The sequence below is a fragment of the Oncorhynchus mykiss genome, chromosome 13 (genome assembly GCF_057628025.1).
Source record: "Oncorhynchus mykiss isolate SJ-2025 chromosome 13, ASM5762802v1, whole genome shotgun sequence".
In the NCBI taxonomy this organism is placed as follows: domain Eukaryota; kingdom Metazoa; phylum Chordata; class Actinopteri; order Salmoniformes; family Salmonidae; genus Oncorhynchus; species Oncorhynchus mykiss.
This window is the reverse complement of record NC_143034.1, coordinates 13,535,614-13,554,805: the sequence shown is the minus strand read 5'-3', so window position 1 is coordinate 13,554,805 and position 19,192 is coordinate 13,535,614. Positions and strand designations below refer to the sequence as shown.

At 48.1% G+C, this 19,192-nt stretch overlaps 2 protein-coding genes across 2 annotated transcripts; both read right to left on the bottom strand.

Moving 5' to 3' along the window:
* Window positions 1-2,603: 2,603 nt before the first annotated feature.
* On the bottom strand, window positions 2,604-5,190 carry nanos3 (nanos homolog 3). Its single transcript, XM_021567646.3, has one exon. It carries the CDS (start codon window positions 5,188-5,190, stop codon window positions 4,540-4,542), a length of 651 nt encoding a protein of 216 aa, XP_021423321.3. The 3' UTR covers window positions 2,604-4,539.
* Window positions 5,191-5,744: 554 nt separating this feature from the next.
* LOC110493382 (afadin- and alpha-actinin-binding protein) lies at window positions 5,745-16,434 on the bottom strand. The gene is made up of 12 exons (XM_036939899.2): window positions 16,273-16,434; window positions 13,768-13,922; window positions 13,099-13,167; window positions 12,877-13,000; window positions 10,929-10,998; window positions 10,614-10,734; window positions 9,453-9,606; window positions 9,201-9,304; window positions 8,569-8,730; window positions 8,148-8,259; window positions 6,267-6,450; window positions 5,745-5,975 (listed from the first exon to the last, which is right to left on the bottom strand). Exons 1-12 carry the CDS (start codon window positions 16,334-16,336, stop codon window positions 5,876-5,878), a joined length of 1,419 nt encoding a protein of 472 aa, XP_036795794.2. The 5' UTR covers window positions 16,337-16,434; the 3' UTR covers window positions 5,745-5,875.
* Between the last annotated feature and the right edge of the window lie 2,758 nt (window positions 16,435-19,192).

Here is a 19,192-nt window from a genome sequence, read left to right as displayed (position 1 = left end):
GTCTAGGAACAGCGGGTTAACTGGTCTAGGAACAGTGGGTTAACTGGTCTAGGAACAGCGGGTTAACTGGTCTAGGAACAGTGGGTTAACTGGTCTAGGAACAGTGGGTTAACTGGTCTAGGAACAGTGGGTTAACTGGTCTAGGAACAGTGGGTTAACTGGTCTAGGAACAGTGGGTTAACTGGTCTAGGAACAGTGGGTTAACTGGTCTAGGAACAGTGGGTTAACTGGTCTAGGAACAGTGGGTTAACTGGTCTAGGAACAGTGGGTTAACTGGTCTAGGAACAGTGGGTTAACTGGTCTAGGAACAGTGGGTTAACTGCCTGTTCAGGGGCAGAACGACAGATTTGTACCTTGTCAACTCAGGGATTCGAACTTGCAACCTTTCGGTTAGTAGCCGAACGCTCGAACCACTAGGTACGTGGCACTGTTGCACAGTGCGCAGCCTCTGCATTTATAGCTACCATTCGGAAGAGGGCGTAAAAGCGCCTGGCTCACTTTATTTTGTGGCTGGCATATAAATAATACTCTTTGTAAAAGAGAATGTTTTGGGATTTTCATCCTCCAGACAATATTGCCTAAAGGTCTTTTTACTTATTTATTTATTTTACCTTTATTTAACCAGGTAGGCAAGTTGAGAACAAGTTCTCATTTACAATTGCGACCTGGCCAAGATAAAGCAAAGCAGTTCGACAGATACAACGACACAGAGTTACACATGGAGTAAAACAAACATACAGTCAATAATATAGTATAAACAAGTCTATATACAATGTGAGCAAATGAGGTGAGAAGGGAGGTAAAGGCATAAAAGGCCATGGTGGCAAGGTAAATACAATATAGCAAGTAAAACACTGGAATGGTAGTTTTGCAATGGAAGAATGTGCAAAGTAGAAATAAAAATAATGGGGTGCAAAGGAGCAAAATAAATAAATAAATTAAATACAGTAGGGAAAGAGGTAGTTGTTAGGGCTAAATTATAGGTGGGCTATGTACAGGTGCAGTAATCTGTGAGCTGCTCTGACAGTTGGTGCTTAAAGCTAGTGAGGGAGATAAGTGTTTCCAGTTTCAGAGATTTTTGTAGTTCGTTCCAGTCATTGGCAGCAGAGAACTGGAAAGAGAGGCGGCCAAAGAAAGAATTGGTTTTGGGGGTGACTAGAGAGATATACCTGCTGGAGCGTGTGCTACAGGTGGGAGATGCTATGGTGACCAGCGAGCTGAGATAAGGGGGGACTTTACCTAGCAGGGTCTTGTAGATGACATGGGGCCAGTGGGTTTGGCGACGAGTATGAAGCGAGGGCCAGCCAACGAGAGTGTACAGGTCGCAATGGTGGGTAGTATATGGGGCTTTGGTGACAAAACGGATTGCACTGTGATAGACTGCATCCAATTTGTTGAGTAGGGTATTGGAGGCTATTTTGTAAATGACATCGCCAAAGTCGAGGATTGGTAGGATGGTCAGTTTTACAAGGGTATGTTTGGCAGCATGAGTGAAGGATGCTTTGTTGCGAAATAGGAAGCCAATTCTAGATTTAACTTTGGATTGGAGATGTTTGATATGGGTCTGGAAGGAGAGTTTACAGTCTAACCAGACACCTAAGTATTTGTAGTTGTCCACGTATTCTAAGTCAGAGCCGTCCAGAGTAGTGATGTTGGACAGGCGGGTAGGTGCAGGTAGCGATCGGTTGAAGAGCATGCATTTAGTTTTACTTGTATTTAAGAGCAATTGGAGGCCACGGAAGGAGAGTTGTATGGCATTGAAGCTTGCCTGGAGGGTTGTTAACACAGTGTCCAAAGAAGGGCCGGAAGTATACAGAATGGTGTCGTCTGCGTAGAGGTGGATCAGAGACTCACCAGCAGCAAGAGCGACCTCATTGATGTATACAGAGAAGAGAGTCGGTCCAAGAATTGAACCCTGTGGCACCCCCATAGAGACTGCCAGAGGTCCGGACAACAGACCCTCCGATTTGACACACTGAACTCTATCAGAGAAGTAGTTGGTGAACCAGGCGAGGCAATCATTTGAGAAACCAAGGCTGTTGAGTCTGCCGATGAGGATGTGGTGATTGACAGAGTCGAAAGCCTTGGCCAGGTCGATGAATACTGCTGCACAGTAATGTTTCTTATCGATGGCGGTTAAGATATCGTTTAGGACCTTGAGCGTGGCTGAGGTGCACCCATGACCAGCTCTGAAATAATTAACTATTAATTAATTAATTAATTACTGTTAATTATTGTCTTAATAATTAACTGCCCGGGCATATGATGCTGTAAATGTGAACTTTAATACCTCCACTTCATATTACTCTGACGGTTTATCCTGCACAGTACGCGATGATTTATAAAAATGTACTTGACGGGTCATGTCATCGTTGTGGTTTTACAGTATCGTTTAATACTTTATATACACACTTTATTAGAATACTTATGAAATGCACATTGTTATATGTGGTAACATATGCTTGTGTTCCCTCTACCCCAACCCCATTTGATGCATTGAACGGATGTGGGCAGAGCAATGTCTAAATAAGGGTGCAAATTAAAAACAGCTCTGAGCAAGGCCTCGAGGCTTAAAGCTTAATGAAGAGCAGTGGCAGGTTTATTATGTTTTCTCATTTTATTCAACTGTTACCAGGCATCTGCAACAAAGACAGCTCACATGTGCGATTGCCTTTTGAATAACTAATAAGTCTAAAGATTCCCAGCATAAATATCACCTTTACCACTAAGATCTAAAGTCTACCTGTAGACAATAGTACACTACTTCAGACCACAGCCCTATATAGTGCACTACTTCAGACCACAGCCCTATATAGTGCACTACTTCAGACCACAGCCCTATATAGTGCACTACTTCAGACCACAGCCCTATATAGTACACTACTTCAGACCACAGCCCTATATAGTGCACTACTTCAGACCACAGCCCTATATAGTGCACTACTTTAGACCACAGCCCTATATAGTGCACTACTTCAGACCACAGCCCTATTTAGTGCACTACTTCAGACCACAGCCCTATATAGTACACTACTTCAGACCACAGCCCTATATAGTGCACTACTTCAGACCACAGCCCTATATAGTGCACTACTTCAGACCACAGCCCTATATAGTACACTACTTTAGACCACAGCCCTATATAGTGCACTACTTCAGACCACAGCCCTATTTAGTGCACTACTTCAGACCACAGCCCTATATAGTACACTACTTCAGACCACAGCCCTATATAGTGCACTACTTCAGACCACAGCCCTATATAGTACACTACTTCAGACCACAGCCCTATATAGTGCACTACTTTAGATCACAGCCCTATATAGTGCACTTACTTTTCACCACAGCCCAATATAGTGCACTACTTTTCACCACAGCCCTATATAGTGCACTACTTTTCACCACAGCCCTATGGCTCCTGATCAAAAGTAGGGCACTATTTAGGAAATACAATGCCATTTGGGACACCAACATGATGTGCAGACAGGGACACCTCGCTGATAATTAAGACACACAGGAGTAGCCAATGCAGATATTATTGTTATTATTATTATTATTATTATTATTATAGAAGACATGTATCATAATAAACAAACATACTATTCAACATGGGGTAGCGCAGTTCTTTAAAGTGAGATTAGACTTAACATTAAAGTCCTGTACAGCCAAGGTAAGATGCATCGAAGTTGAAAAGTCAAATTTAAAATAAAAAAAACACTTCTAGATATATTAAAGTATAACAGTTCTTAATAGTAGCTAGCATGGTAAATGAGAAATACAAAGTAGCTCAGCACACCACGTCATAAAACAGAAGTTGTCTTGGTGTCAATGGTAATGTTATTTTAATAGTTATTTTAGGCTGTAGACTTGCATATGTACAGTTAGATTAGAGCATGTCGTTTTAAAGCCAGGAAAACAAGTCTCAAAACAAGACAACACTTCCGTTTTTTCCTCCCCAAAGTAGCAGGGAGAAACGTGGGATAAACGTTTAATTCTGCAGTGAGAGTTTGTTGGTAAGGGCGACACAGTAGGCGACACATTAAGAGGTTGAGGTTTTACAAAATCTCACACCAACATGTAAAGACACAGTTAGTTTGGTCACAGACAGACAGAGACATTTACACTTTAAAGGAAAAAAAAACAAACTCAAACCCAAAATGTGTTGAAAATAAATGCACGGGCACGCAAATAATCACACGTCATAAATACATAGAAATACGCGACAATGGTTGAAAACACACGAGAAAAAGTCAAGGAAATAAATAATAAAAAAATCACACGACTAACAGGAAATTACACAGTCTACAAACTTGTCAGCCTGTTCCAAACTGCGTCTAAGCTAAATATCCACTCGTAAATCCTCTTACAATTGTCCGCATACAGTGCGCTAGAGACGCTCAAGAAAGTCTGCAAAACAACAGCCTGAAGTCTCTCCAGCGCTTCTCTAGCTCTGGTTCCACCCATCTCGCAACAACAAGTTGACTATGTTAGTAGGTCTAGAGGGTAGCGCAGTAACGGCCTGGACCAGAGCTAGCGCTTCTATGATTTGACATAGACCGAGCTGTAGGTGGTTTCGACTTGGGGACAGAAGCGCTTGGTGTGGGCTTTGGCCTTGGTGGCCCCACAGAGAGGGCAGATATATTGCCGCAGGTACGGGCATACCACGTCCCCATCCTGGTTCTTGAGACTGTGGGACCCAAACACAGACTCAGACTCCCCGTTGTGTTTGCAGAAGCTGCAGATCTTGCGCTCAGGTGATGACACCACCTCCGGCGTCTTAGAGCGGGTCGCCTTCATTCTCTCCTTCTGGCCCCGGGTGCCCGCGGAGGATCTGGACGCTGCTGTAGGGGGCTCGGGACCCTTGGTGCTGCTCGGACGTAAAGCAGCGTGTTTATGCAAGGGGACGATTTCGGAATCCAGGGGTTTCATTTCGTGCCCTAGGGGTGGTGTCGGCACAGGTGTTATCGGTGACAGCAAGGCTCGCGGCGGAAACTCCTCAAATTCCACCATGGTCGACCATATCCCGGAGTCATGACCCTCAACGGTTGACGGTTCTGGGGTGAAGTTCCCTAACTGCATCTCCCGCACTGCGTCCGCTAGCTTCATGTAGTCCCGCCACGGTTGGAATCTCCTGTTTTCGGACTCCATGTAACGCGGTAGGTGTTGGAGTTGACAAATCATTGCGTTCATATTCCCAACAGACTTGTGTCTGACAATCAGAATGTGCCAGAATAAAGAAAGCGGTGTCTAAACTTCTGAACAATGCGATGGGTTCAATTAATTGAGAACTCGACTGAAGGCAAGCTTGACAACATGCATCTTTGGGCTTTTCCGTGTTTTGGAAAGCAGCCAATCAGATGGTGTCGTGCGCCAGCAGTGGAGAGTCCGTGGCACGCGACAACAGCCAATCAAATGGTTTTAAACTGACAACTGCTAAATTGGTCATTTTAGAAGATCAACTATTTGGGATACAATTTTACACCTCAACAATATTAAAACACTTCAAATATAACTGTTTAATCTATTCTAGGGTCTAAATTGTTAGGACTTAGATTATAATTCTTAGTTATAAGAATGTTTTATAATAGCCTATTTTAATAAAATATCACTTAGCGGGTCGCCTTCTTTCTCTGTTAAAATTCAAAACTTCAAGACTTCCTCGCTGTTCACTACTACCACCATTAAGTTATTGTAGCATTTCTCCTGGCTCATCGAGTCATTCCAGTAAACATTAGTAGAGAAGGAACCTGTCAAACAATTAATCTTTATTAATCACATTAAAAAACGATTTCATAAAACACAATAGAAACGACAAACAACTGAAACAGACAAAATTATAAAACATACAATGGAAACGACATATAAAACAGCAATACTACTGAAATGACCCGTCCAGGTGAGGACCAGGGGGGGCGAACTGGAGCCTCTCTGCCCCCACATCCCAGCACTCTGACTGGTTATCACTCTCACTGGACCTGCAGAATTGGAGGGACAGGGTGGGGTAATGGCAGAATTTATTTATATAGATTTGTCATTACCTCAATCACTAATAATGATTTTCCCTTTGGGGGTGATTAATAAAACATCTTACTAAAGAATGATGAGACTGGATGGATTTAACAGTTTAGTAACTAGGTCCACATCTTAAATGACATCCCATTCCCTATATAGTGGCCTACTTCTGACCAGGCCCTGGTCAATAACAGAGCACCAAATAGGGAATAGGGGGCCATTTGGAACTGAGCCAGGACATGTCTGGGCCTGACCTGCAGCTGTAGGGCAGTTGGAGGGCAGAGTAGAGCTCCGGGGTGCTGGGCGTGTGAACTTTGACTTTGCCATGAACCTGCAGAGACACCGATGACCCTAACCAGGGTATGATCCCAGACTCGGCAGAGGAGGGCGTGGCCGGCCGGCAGCCGGACAAGATCATGTGATCAGAATCTGAGAGATCTGCGAGTGCACACAGGAATCCCCTGAAGTGACTAAAATACGATGCTACAGTAAAACCCGTTAGTAAAGCAATAACTATAGTCGAAACCAAACTAGTAACGCTTTTGCAAATATCTAGCAGTATGTAGTGTTCATTGTTGATTATAAACTGGGTAGTTGGAGCCTAAATACTGATTGGCTGAAAGCCATGGTATATCAGACATGTACCATGGGTATGACAAAAACAAAGTAAAAATGTACATTGGTGACCAGTTTACAACAGCAATAAGGCACCTCAGGGGTTTGTGGTATATGGCCAATATTTTAAATTTAACTAGGCAAGTCAGATAAGAACAAATTCTTATTTACAATGGACGGCCTACCGTGGCCAAACCCGGACAACGCTGGGACAATTGTGCGCCATCCTATGGGACTCCCAATCACGGCCCGGTTGTGATACAGCCTGGAATCAAACCAGGGTGTCTGCTGTGACGCATCAGCCCTGAGATGCAGTGCCTTAGACCGCTGCGCCACTCGGGAATACCGAATATACACTACATTACAAAAGTATGTGGACACCCCTTCAAATTAGTAGCGTCGGCTTTTTCAGCCACGTTCGTCGCTGACAGCTGTATAAAATCCAGCACACAGCCATGCAATCTTCATAGACAAACATTGGCAGTAGAATGGCCTAACTGATTTTCAACATGGCACAGTGATAGGAGCTAGAGCTGCTCCTGTCAACTAAGTGCCATTATTGTGACGTGGAAACATCTAGGAGCAACAACGGCTCAGCCGCAAAGTGGTAGGCCACGCAGGCTCACAGAACGGGACCACCGAGTGCTGAGGCACGTAGCGAGTAAAAATAGTCTGTCCTCGGTTGCAACAGTCAGTTCCGAACTGCCTCTAGAAGCAACATCGACACAATAACTGTTCGTTGGGAGCTTCATGAAGTGGGTTTCCATGGCCGAGCAGCCGCACACAAGCTTAGGACCTCCATACACAGAGGTGTAAAGCTCACTGCCATTAGACTCTGGAGCAGTGGAAACGGGTTCTCTAGAGTGATGAATCACGCTTCACCATCTGGCAGTCCGACGGACAAATCTGGGTTTGGAGGATGCCAGGAGAACGCTACCAGCCCCAATGTATAGGGCCAACTGTAAAGTTTGGTGGTGGAGGAATAATGTTCTGGGGCTGTTTTTCATGGTTCGGGCTAGGCACCTTAGTTCCAGTGAAGGGAAATCTTAATGCTACAGCATACAATTACATTCTAGACGATTCTGCGCTTCCAACTTTGTGGCAACAGTTTGCGGAAGGCCCTTTCCTGTTTCAGCATGACAATGCCCCTGTGCACAAAGTAAGGTCCATACAGAAATGGTTTGCCGAGATCGGTGTGGAAGAACTTGACTGGCCTGCTCAGAGCCCTGACCTCAACCCCATCGAACACCTTAGGGAAAATTTAGAACGCCGACTATGAGCCAGGCCTAATTGTCCAACAGAGCCCGACCTCACTAATGCTCATGGCTGAATGGAAGTAAGTCCCTGCAGCAATGTTCCAACATCTAGTGGAAATCCTTCCCAGAAGAGTGGAGGGGGACCAACTCCATATTAATGCCCATGATTTTGGAATGAGATGTTTGACCAACAGGTGTTCACATACTTCTGGTTATGTCATGTATATACAGTAGATGCATAGAACAAGATTTATGCTGACTCACTGAGGACGGTGCTCTCTCTCCTGTTGTGACGCTGCAACGTCCTCCCCAACGGAGAGTCAAACAGATACTGCTGCTTCACCACACAGGCCCTCTGTTGCTCAAACTCACGTCTCTACACACACACACACACACACATCTTTTTTCTAATGTATTACAAGCATTTCGCTACACTTGCAATAACATCTGCTAACCATGTATGTGACCAATACAAATTTGAATTGATTTGAGACACTAAGTACGTAATAAAATAATCAGAGTCAAACACTTCACTAAGAGGGTTTGGGTTAAATGCGGAAGACACATTTCAGGTGACTGCATTCAGTTGTACAACTGACTTGGTTTCCCTCTTTCCCTAACCACCCATCCCTCTAAACTTTCTTTCAATCCCTCCCTCCCCCTTCCTGTCTCTCCAGTCCCTCACCTCATGGCCCAATCGGATGGCCGCGTCGGTGAAGGCCCGTCGCTCCCTATGGAAGCTCCGCTTCTGGTGTTCTAGCTCCGCCCAGCTGTCCTGAAGCCGCTCCCACTCTTCCAGGAAGTAGCAGTCTGTCAGAGCGGCCGGGACCGGAGTGATCACACTGTCCTGGGGAGGGGGAGATTACATGGGGAAATGGGGAGGGGAGGTAGGTAGAGATGGAGGAGAGGAGAGGAGAGAGAGAGGGCATGGAAAGGGGATGACATGGAAAAGGGGGATGACATGGAGAAGGGGGATGACATGGAGAAGGGGGATGACATGGAGAAGGGGGATGACATGAGGAAGGGGGATGATATGAGGAAGGGGGATGACATAACATTTTAGCGCGTGTCGGTTTCTTTAGTAACTAGCCATAACATTTTAGCGTGTGTCGGTTTCTATAGTAATTAGCCGTAACATTTTAGCGCGTGTCGGTTTCTTTAGTAACTAGCCATAACATTTTAGCGTGTGTCGGTTTCTATAGTAATTAGCCGTAACATTTTAGCGTGTGTCGGTTTCTTTAGTAACTAGCCGTAACATTGTAGAGCGTGTCGGTTTATTTAATAACTAGCTGTAACATTTTAGCGGGTATAGTCCACCTGTAGTAGATGCTGCTGCAGTTTGACCAACTGTTGACTCTGATCCAACTCTGTCTCTAGCTGGGCCAAGAGCTTATCCTGGTCGGTCCCCACAGCCACGTGACCTATACACACAAAAACCACTGAATATTTCTTTAGTCATAAACAAATTCATGTTTATCTCCTACAAGTCGCTGTGTGCGTCCAAAATGGCCCTGTGTTCATAAGTGGTGCACTACGTAGGGAACACGGTGCCGCTTCATCCCCTCTCACCCTGACTCAGGAGGTCCCCTAGTCTCCTCTGCACACTCTTCCATCCCTGGACCACACCCCCTGTCACATGTTCGCCCAGGGACTCCTCTGACTGGACCAGCATATTGGCGCTGTCTGGGTCCTCTTCCTGGTCACCCACAGTGTCCAATAGGGTCTGTGGGAAAAGTGACAAAGTAGTAGCTTTCGGCCAATCAGCTCAATCCTCTCACCATTCCCAGGGTTGGGTTCAGTTGCCAAATATTGCAGATAGAAATGCCATGAATAGAGCTGACATGATTCCATGCATCGAGAGGCATGTTAGTTCTACATAACATGTTTATAGCTGAATGTTCCAAAATGTTCTCCCCTGCTGACCGTGCACAAGTTTCAGTTCCCATCTGTAGCCCCTTCCTCCCGCCCCAAGACCGTGCCCCTTCCTCCCACCCCAAGACCCCGCCCCTTCCTCCCACCCCAAGACCCCGCCCCTTCCTCCCACCCCAAGACCCCGCCCCTTCCTCCCACCGCAAGACCCCGCCCCTTCCTCCCACCCCAAGACCCCGCCCCGTCCTCCCACCCCAAGACCCCGCCCCGTCCTCCCACCCCAAGACCCCGCCCCGTCCTCCCACCCCAAGACCCCGCCCCGTCCTCCACCCCAAGACCCTGCTCCATCTGTATCCCCTTCCTCCCACCCCAAGACCCTGCCCCTTCCATAGCCCCTTCCTCCACCCCAAGACCCTGCTCCATCTGTATCCCCTTCCTCCCACCCCAAGACCCTGCCCCTTCCTCCACCCCAAGACCCTGCTCCATCTGTATCCCCTTCCTCCCACCCCAAGACCCTGCCCCTTCCATAGCCCCTTCCTACACCCCAAGACCCCGCCCCGCCCCACCTGGTCCTGGGAACACCCCTTCCTTCACCAAAAGACCCCGCCCCTTCCTCCACCCCAAGACCCCGCCCCTTCCTCCACCCCAAGACCCCGCCCCGCCCCACCTGGTCCTGGGAACCAGGATGTGTTAGTACTAAGGCACCCCTTTGGTGGAGACCTCTCCCCAGGACCAGGAAAGGTACAGGTCTAGGACCAGCATCCCCTCCCCCAATCATAACCTTAAATCATTAGTGGAGGAAATGCAAAACAGTGTCTAGGGCCACCGTCACCCTGCTCTGAGCTATAGGAGCCGTCTAACCCGTTCCATGTCTGCTCTGAGCGCGTGCAGTAGCGTGGTGAGTTTGTGTCGGAGCTTCATGGCCTCCCTTATCTCCGCCTCTCGCCGCTCCAGCATCACACGTAGCGCTGCCTCCTCCTTCCTGTGTGTGTGTGTGTGTGGGGGGGGGGGGGGGGGGGGGGGGGTGCATTAGTGCTGGGCTGGAACAGAAGCCTGCGTCTCAATTTCCTGGATCAGAATAGGTGATCTCCGGGGTTCCAACCGGAGTCCACAGCCCCAGTAGTCAACAGTAGTGCACTATAAAGGGAATAGGGTGCCATTTTGGACTCTCTCTACCTTCCGTTGGTCCTGGCTGGTCTGTCCCTCTTCACCTGACCTCTGGGCACCGGGTTCAACAGCTCCATGGCTACAGAGCGAGGGAGAGAGACAAGGATGCAGTTAAGCCCCGCCCTCATCAACTTATCCATCAACAAATTAACGAGGGCACTAGAACAGTCTGTAGCACCCGGCCTCACCATACTAGAATCCAAAGTCAAACGTCAACTGTTTGCTGATGACCTGGTGCTTCTGTCACCAACCAAGGAGGGCCTACAGCAGCACCTAGATCTTCTGCACAGATTCTGACAGACCTGGGCCCTGACAGACCCTGGGCCCTGACAGACCCTGGGCCCTGACTGACCTGGGCCCTGACAAAATCTCAGTAAGACAAAAATAATGGTGTTCCAAAAAAAAAGTCCAGTTGCCAGGCCCACAAATATAAATTCCATCTAGACCCCGTTGCCCTGGAGCACACAAAAAACTATACATACCTCGGCCTAAACATCAGCGCCACAGGTAACTTCCACAAAGCTGTGAACGATCTGACAGACAGGGCAAGGGCCTTCTATGCCATCAAAAGAAACTCAATTCGCTAAAAATACTGGATTCAGTTATAAAACCCATTGCCTTTTATGCTTGTGAGGTCTGGGGTCCGCTCGCCAACCAAGAATTCACAAAATGGGACAAACACCAAATTGAGATTCTGCACGCAGAATTCTGCAAAATTACCCTCTGTGTACAACGTCAAACACCAGATAATGTATGCAGAGCAGAATTAGGTTGATACCCGCTAATGATCAAAATTCATAAGAGATGTTTATTTTCCCTTTTGAAATGTCTAACTTGTGAGTGTAATGTTTACTGTACATTATTGTATTGTTTATCTATTTCACATGTGAACTTGTTTTCCATGCCAATAAAGCCCCTTCAATTGAAATTGAATTGAGAGAGAGCTAATCATGTTTAGTCTGAAGTTACTTTAAAAACCTCTTAATTAACCTCTACAGGATTGGTGGGTCCCCCGCAGGACAGTTGAGCTAACGTAGGCTAATACGATTAGCATGAGGTTGTAAGTAACAAGAACATTTCCCAGGACATATCTGATATTGTCTGAACGCTTAAATTCTTGTTAATCTAACTGCACTGTCCACTTTACAGTTGCTATGACAGTGAAAGAATACCATGGCAATGTTTTGTTTGAGAAGAGTGCACAGTTATGAACTGGAAAAGTTGTTAAACAAATTAGGCACATTTGGGCAGTCTTGATACAACATTTTGAACAGAAATTCAATGATTCATTGGATCAGTCAAACTTTACATACACTGCTGCCATCTAGTTGCCATAATCTAAATTGCACCTGGGCTGGAATAATACATTATGGCCTTTCTCTTGCATTTCATAGATAGTTTTTTTAACAAACATTTTTTCTCCATTGTATTACCTTTTACCAGATCGAATGTGTTTTATTCTCCTACAGTCATTTCACATGTCCACAAAGTGTTTCCTTTCAGATGGTCAGGAATATGCATATCCTTGCTTCAGGACCTGAGCTACAGCCAGTTACACTTGGGTCATTTTAGGCAAAAATTTAAGAAAAAAAGTGGAAGATCCTTCAAGCCAATAAGAAAAAGTTAAATATATTACTGTAATTTATTTATAAGGACTGAATGCTAAGGTTACCTTGGTTGCTAGCAACTTCAATTAGCACTGAAGTGGGATGTGAGGTGTCAAAGCTCATGAGCCCAACAACAGCAGGAGAGTTTCACAGCTTCCCCCACCCAAATGCAAAGGCCCTTGAAGCCCTCTCCCTCTGTGCAGAGGTCATTACAATAGGTAGGTAGAAGGAGAGTGGCAGAATGGTGTGTGGGTTTAAGATTAGGAGACATTTAGAGAGAAAGATGGAGTGGGATAGAATATGAGAGGGCACATTAAGTGTGAGAGAGATGGTTAGACAGAGATCCTTACAGGCGCCCCTCTCTCTGTGTCTCTCTGCAAGTTGGGTTAGCCTCTCCTTCAGTCTGGCGCTGTGCTGCTTTCTACGCCTCAACTCTGACCCCTGCTGATTACACCGACACTGCAGGCTGGAACCCTTTAGAGTGTGTGTGTGTGTGAAATAGATAAGAGGGAAATGGTTATTCATCAACATGTTTGATATTTTCCATCAAACTCACGACACATGAGACACACCTTCTCTCTCTCGCGTCTCAGTGCATCCTGTAGTCTGGCAACGTGCTGATTTCTCTCAACCAGTTGCTCCTGTGAACAAAACATTTTATTTTTTAATCAACCCATATTTTACCAGGTAAGTTAACGGAGATCACATTCTCATTTACAGCAATGACCTGGGGAATGGAGGAGCCCTTTCTAAACTGGGGATGATTAGGGGGCCATGATGGTATGAGGGCCAGATTGGGAATTTAGCCAGGACACCAGAGTTAACACCTTTACTCTTACGATGAGTCCCATGGGATCTTCTTGCCTTGTCTCTCAGATCGTTCACAGCTTTGTGGAAGTTACCTGTGGCGCTGATGTTTAGGCCGAGGTACATACATCCCATCCGAAAGACAGCACAGGGCAATGTCCCCTATCACTGCCCTGGGGCATTGGGATATTTCTTTAGACCAGAGGAAAGAGTGGGACCTATTGGTCCTCCAACACCACTTCAGCAGCATCTGGTCTCCCATCCAGGGACCAGATGCTTGAGAAGCCAGGGATGCAGGGATGCAGGGTGCTATGCTGCTGGCATGAGTTGTTAACACAGTAAAACACACTATTCTGTCACTCGCATTCTCACCTGACTGACTCTCAAACCCACAATATTCATTTGTTAAGTACACACCACACGCACAAGCTTACCCCAAGGGAGGGTCCTGTCTCTCTGTGCTCGTCTCTGCCAAGAGAGGGCCCTGTCTCTCTGTGCTCGTCCCTGCCAGACCACCAGGAGGCATGGAGAGACAGGTTACTGAGAGGGGGGCTAGGCTCCCCATGGAGGAGGTATGTGTCCTGGAGGTCTGGAGACAGTGAGAGAGGAGAGGGAGGGGGTTGGATGGTGGTATGAGTAGAGAGAGGGAGGGGGTGGTATGAGTAGAGAGAGGGAGGGGGTTGGATGGTGGTATGAGTAGAGGGGGGGAGTGGGTTGGATGGTGGTATGAGTAGAGAGGTGGAGTGGGTTGGATGGTGGTATGAGTGGAAAGGGGGAGGGGGTTGGATGGTGGTATGAGTAGAGAGGAGGAGGGGGAGGTATGAGTAGAGAGGGGGTGGTATGAGTAGAGAGGGGAGGGGGTGGTATGAGTAGAGAGGGGGAGGGGGTGGTATGAGTTGAGAGAGGGAAGGGGTGGTATGAGTTGAGAGAGGGAGGGGGTGGTATGAGTAGAGAGAGGGAGGGGGTGGTATGAGTAGAGAGGGGGTGGTATGAGTAGAGAGGGGGTGGTATGAGTAGAGAGGGGGAGGTATGAGTAGAGAGGGGGAGGGGGTGGTATGAGTAGAGAGGGGGAGGGGGTGGTATGAGTAGAGAGAGGGAGGGGGTGGTATTAGTAGAGAGAGGGAGGGGGTGGTATGAGTAGAGAGAGGGAGGGGGTGGTATGAGTAGAGAGAGGGAGGGGGTGGTATGAGTAGAGAGAGGGAGGGGGTGGTATTAGTAGAGAGAGGGAGGGGGTGGTATTAGTAGAGAGAGGGAGGGGGTGGTATTAGTAGAGAGAGGGAGGGGGTGGTATGAGTAGAGAGGGGGTGGTATGAGTAGAGAGGGGAAGGGGGTGGTATGAGTAGAGAGAGGTAGGGGGTGGTATGAGTAGAGAGGGGGTGGTATGAGTAGAGAGGGGAAGGGGGTGGTATGAGTAGAGAGAGGGAGGGGGTGGTATTAGTAGAGAGAGGGAGGGGGTGGTATTAGTAGAGAGAGGGAGGGGGTGGTATGAGTAGAGAGGGGGTGGTATGAGTAGAGAGGGGAAGGGGGTGGTATGAGTAGAGAGAGGGAGGGGGTGGTATGAGTAGAGAGAGGGAGGGGGTGGTATGAGTAGAGAGAGGGAGGGGGTGGTATGAGTAGAGAGAGGGAGGGGGTGGTATGAGTAGAGAGAGGGAGGGGGTGGTATGAGTAGAGAGAGGGAGGGGGTGGTATGAGTAGAGAGAGGGAGGGGGTGGTATTAGTAGAGAGAGGGAGGGGGTGGTATGAGTAGAGAGGGGGTGGTATGAGTAGAGAGGGGAAGGGGGTGGTATGAGTAGAGAGAGGGAGGGGGTGGTATGAGTAGAGAGAGGGAGGGGGTGGTATGAGTAGAGAGAGGGAGGGGGTGGTATGAGTAGAGAGAGGGAGGGGGTGGTATGAGTAGAGAGAGGGAGGGGGTGGTATGAGTAGAGAGAGGGAGGGGTGGTATGAGTAGAGAGAGGGAGGGGGTGGTATGAGTAGAGAGAGGGAGGGGGTGGTATTAGTAGAGAGAGGGAGGGGGTGGTATTAGTAGAGAGAGGGAGGGGGTGGTATTAGTAGAGAGAGGGAGGGGGTGGTATGAGTAGAGAGGGGGTGGTATGAGTAGAGAGAGGGAGGGGGTGGTATGAGTAGAGAGGGGGTGGTATGAGTAGAGAGGGGAAGGGGGTGGTATGAGTAGAGAGAGGGAGGGGGTGGTATGAGTAGAGAGAGGGAGGGGGTGGTATGAGTAGAGAGAGGGAGGGGGTGGTATGAGTAGAGAGAGGGAGGGGGTGGTATGAGTAGAGAGAGGGAGGGGGTGGTATGAGTAGAGAGAGGGAGGGGGTGGTATGAGTAGAGAGAGGGAGGGGGTGGTATGAGTAGAGAGAGGGAGGGGTGGTATGAGTAGAGAGAGGGAGGGGGGGTGGTATGAGTAGAGAGAGGGGGGGGGTGGTATGAGTAGAGAGAGGGAGGGGGGGTGGTATGAGTAGAGAGAGGGAGGGGGGTGGTATGAGTAGAGAGAGGGAGGGGGGTGGTATGAGTAGAGAGAGGGAGGGGGCAGGTATGAGTAGAGAGAGGGAGGGGGTGGTATGAGTAGAGAGAGAGAGGGGGTGGTATGAGTAGAGAGAGGGAGGGGGTGGTATGAGTAGAGAGAGGGAGGGGCAGAGGTGGTAAGAGATTATTTTTATTTAACTAGGCAAGTCAGTTAAGAACAAACAATTATTTACAATGACGGCCTCCACCTGCCAAACCCAGACGACGCTGGGCCAGTTGAGCACCGCCCTGTGGGACTCCCAATCATTTCCAGTGAGATGAGGGAGCGGTATATACAGTGGACTTGGACTGAAATAGGTTCCGGTACTCATTATGGGTGACAGTACTGTTTATATGTAGGTGCAGGAGCTCCACAATACTTCTGAGCTAATATTCTAGAAGAGGAACAGCAGGTGTGAGTTAATATAAAGATTTACCTGAGCTCTCCTGTCGTCTCTTCTGGGACCCTGCTGCCCGTCCCTGCCCACATCTAGAAGCCATCTGTGTTAACGTTTACGAATGGTAACGAGCTTAACGGGTATTCAGGTGTGTGTGTTGTGTTGGCCGATCTACCTGAGCAGAGGTTTGCTACTTCACTTGGCAGCCATCTTTAATTACCAGCTGGCAAGTGCAACCAGGTGCTAGCATTTCAGCTAATCAATAACCTCATTGATTGACATGCTCACACCACTATTTTTTCATACTGTTTGGTCACGTTCCTCTGCTCAGACATTGCTGACCATAACAGATCTTACAATGCCTGGATAGGTATTTTACGTACACTATACAAAAGTATGTGGACACCCAAATTAGTGGATTTGGCTATTTCAGCCACACCAGTTGCTGACCGGTGTATACAATTGAGCACACAGCCATGCAATCTCCATAGGAAAACATTGGCAGTAGAATGGCCTTTACCGAAGAGCTCAGTGACTTTCCACACAGGATGCCTCTTTTGCAACAAGTCAGTTCATCAAATTTCTGCTCTGCTAGAGCTGCATGTGCTGTTATTGTGAAGTGGAAACGTCTAGGAGCAACAGCGACTCAGCCACGAAGTGGTAGGCCACACAAGCTCACAGAACGAGACCCCTGAGTGTTGAAATCGTCTGTCCTTGGTTGCAACGCTAACGAGTTCCAAGCTGCCCCTGGAAGCATCGTCAGCACAATCTGTTCGTCGGGAGCTTCATGAAATGAGTACACAATGCCAAGCGTCGGCTGGAGAGGTGTAAAGCTCTCCGCCATTGGACTCTCTCAGGTCAAACCTGGGTTTGCCGGATGCCAGGAGAACGCTACCTGCCTGAATGCAGAGTGACAACTGTAAAGTTTGGTGGAAGAGGAATAATAGTCTGGGGCTGTTTTTCATGGTTTGAGCTATGCCCCTTCGTTGCAGTGAAGGGAATTCTTAACACTACAGAATACAATGAGTATCAGCTAACCACGTTATAGCAATCTGGTACCCGAGCAGTTGATGACATAGCCCGCAACCATTGGTTGATGCATGCAACATTTGAGCAGGGGAACACGACCTATATGTGTAAAAGGATTGGAGAAATGTAAGCCATTTTGATTATTGACAATCCATTTAAAATGGCTTAAAATGTAGGCCTATAATAGTGTGTAATGTAAATGTTGATTATCTATATCAAGGGTGTCAAAACTCAAATCCTGGAGGGCAGTAAAGTACAAGAGAGGAGTGAAAAGCAGCAGACACTCGGCCCTCCAGGAATTGAGTTCGGCACCCTGCTTTATATTCTAGGGCAGACGTATTCAACTCTGACCCTACGGGGAGCCTGCTGGTTTTCTGTTCTACCTAATAATGAATTGCGCCCACATGGTGTCCCAGGGCTAACTCAGTCCCTGATTAGAGGGGAACCACCCACATGGTGTCCCAGGGCTAACTCAGTCCCTGATTAGAGGGGAACCACCCACGGGGTGTCCCAGGTTCAACTCAGTCCCTGATTAGAGGGACCCACCAACACGGTGTCCCAGGGCTAACTCAGTCCCTGATTAGAGGGGAACCACCCACATGGTGTCCAGGGCTAACTCAGTCCCTGATTAGAGGGGAACCACCCACAGGGTGTCCCAGGTCTAACTCAGTCCCTGATTAGAGGGGAACCACCCACGGGGTGTCCCAGGTCTAACTCAGTCCCTGATTAGAGGGGAACCACCCACATTTTGTCCCAGGTCCAACTCAGTCCCTGATTAGAGGGGAACCACCCACGGGGTGTCCCAGGTTCAACTCAGTCCCTGATTAGAGGGTAACCACCCACAGGGTGTCCCAGGTCTAACTCAGTCCCTGATTAGAGGGGAACCACCCACATGGTGTCCCAGGTCTAACAAGGTCCCTGATTAGTGGGGAACCACCCACATGGTGTCCCAGGTCTAATTCAGTCCCTGATTAGAGGGGAACCACCCACATGGTGTCCAGGGCTAACTCAGTCCCTGATTAGAGGGGAACCACCCACATGGTGTCCCAGGTCTAACTCAGTCCCTGATTAGAGGGGAACCACCCACATGGTGTCCCAGGGCTACTTCAGTCCCTGATTAGAGGGGAACCACCCACATGGTGTCCCAGGTCTAACTCAGTCCCTGATTAGAAGGGAACCACCCACGGGGTGTCCCAGGTCTAACTCAGTCCCTGATTAGAGGGGAACCACCCACATGGTGTCCCAGGTCTAACTCAGTCCCTGATTAGAGGGGAACCACCCACATGGTGTCCCAGGTCTAACTCAGTCCCTGATTAGAGGGGAACCACCCACAGGGTGTCCCAGGTCTAACTCAGTCCCTGATTAGAGGGGAACCACCCACATGGTGTCCCAGGTCTAACTCAGTCCCTGATTAGAGGGGAACCACCCACGGGGTGTCCCAGGTCTAACTCAGTCCCTGATTAGAGGGGAACCACCCACATGGTGTCCCAGGTCTAACTCAGTCCCTGATTAGAGGGGAACCACCCACAGGGTGTCCCAGGTCTAACTCAGTCCCTGATTAGAGGGGAACCACCCACATGGTGTCCCAGGTCTAACTCAGTCCCTGATTAGAGGGGAACCACCCACATGGTGTCCCAGGTCTAACTCAGTCCCTGATTAGAGGGGAACCACCCACATGGTGTCCCAGGGCTAACTCAGTCCCTGATTAGAGGGGAACCACAGAAAGAATGCAGTGGAACTGACTTCCAGGTTCAGAGTGGAGTCTGAGGGTTCTACAGTAAAGTATCACATTCTCCCTATAAAATGGATGGGGCTCATTAAATACTTAATATTGCCATGAGACAGTCCACATACATTAGAAATCTGAGAATGCACACAACTGTATATTAGGAAGAATCCATACAATATATATAAATTAGAAAGCTGACTT

What these genes read in the sequence shown, in the direction of transcription:
- nanos3 (XM_021567646.3), bottom strand. Translation starts at nt 5,190, where the DNA reads ATGAACGCAATGATTTGTCAACTCCAACACCTACCGCGTTACATGGAG.
- LOC110493382 (XM_036939899.2), bottom strand. Translation starts at nt 16,336, where the DNA reads ATGGCTTCTAGATGTGGGCAGGGACGGGCAGCAGGGTCCCAGAAGAGA. An exon ending in GAGACGACAGGAGAGCTCAG is followed by an intron (nt 13,923 to 16,272) that starts GTAAATCTTTAT and finishes CACTGTCTCCAG; the next exon opens with ACCTCCAGGACACATACCTC. An exon ending in AGACAGGACCCTCCCTTGGG is followed by an intron (nt 13,168 to 13,767) that starts GTAAGCTTGTGC and finishes TTTTGTTCACAG; the next exon opens with GAGCAACTGGTTGAGAGAAA.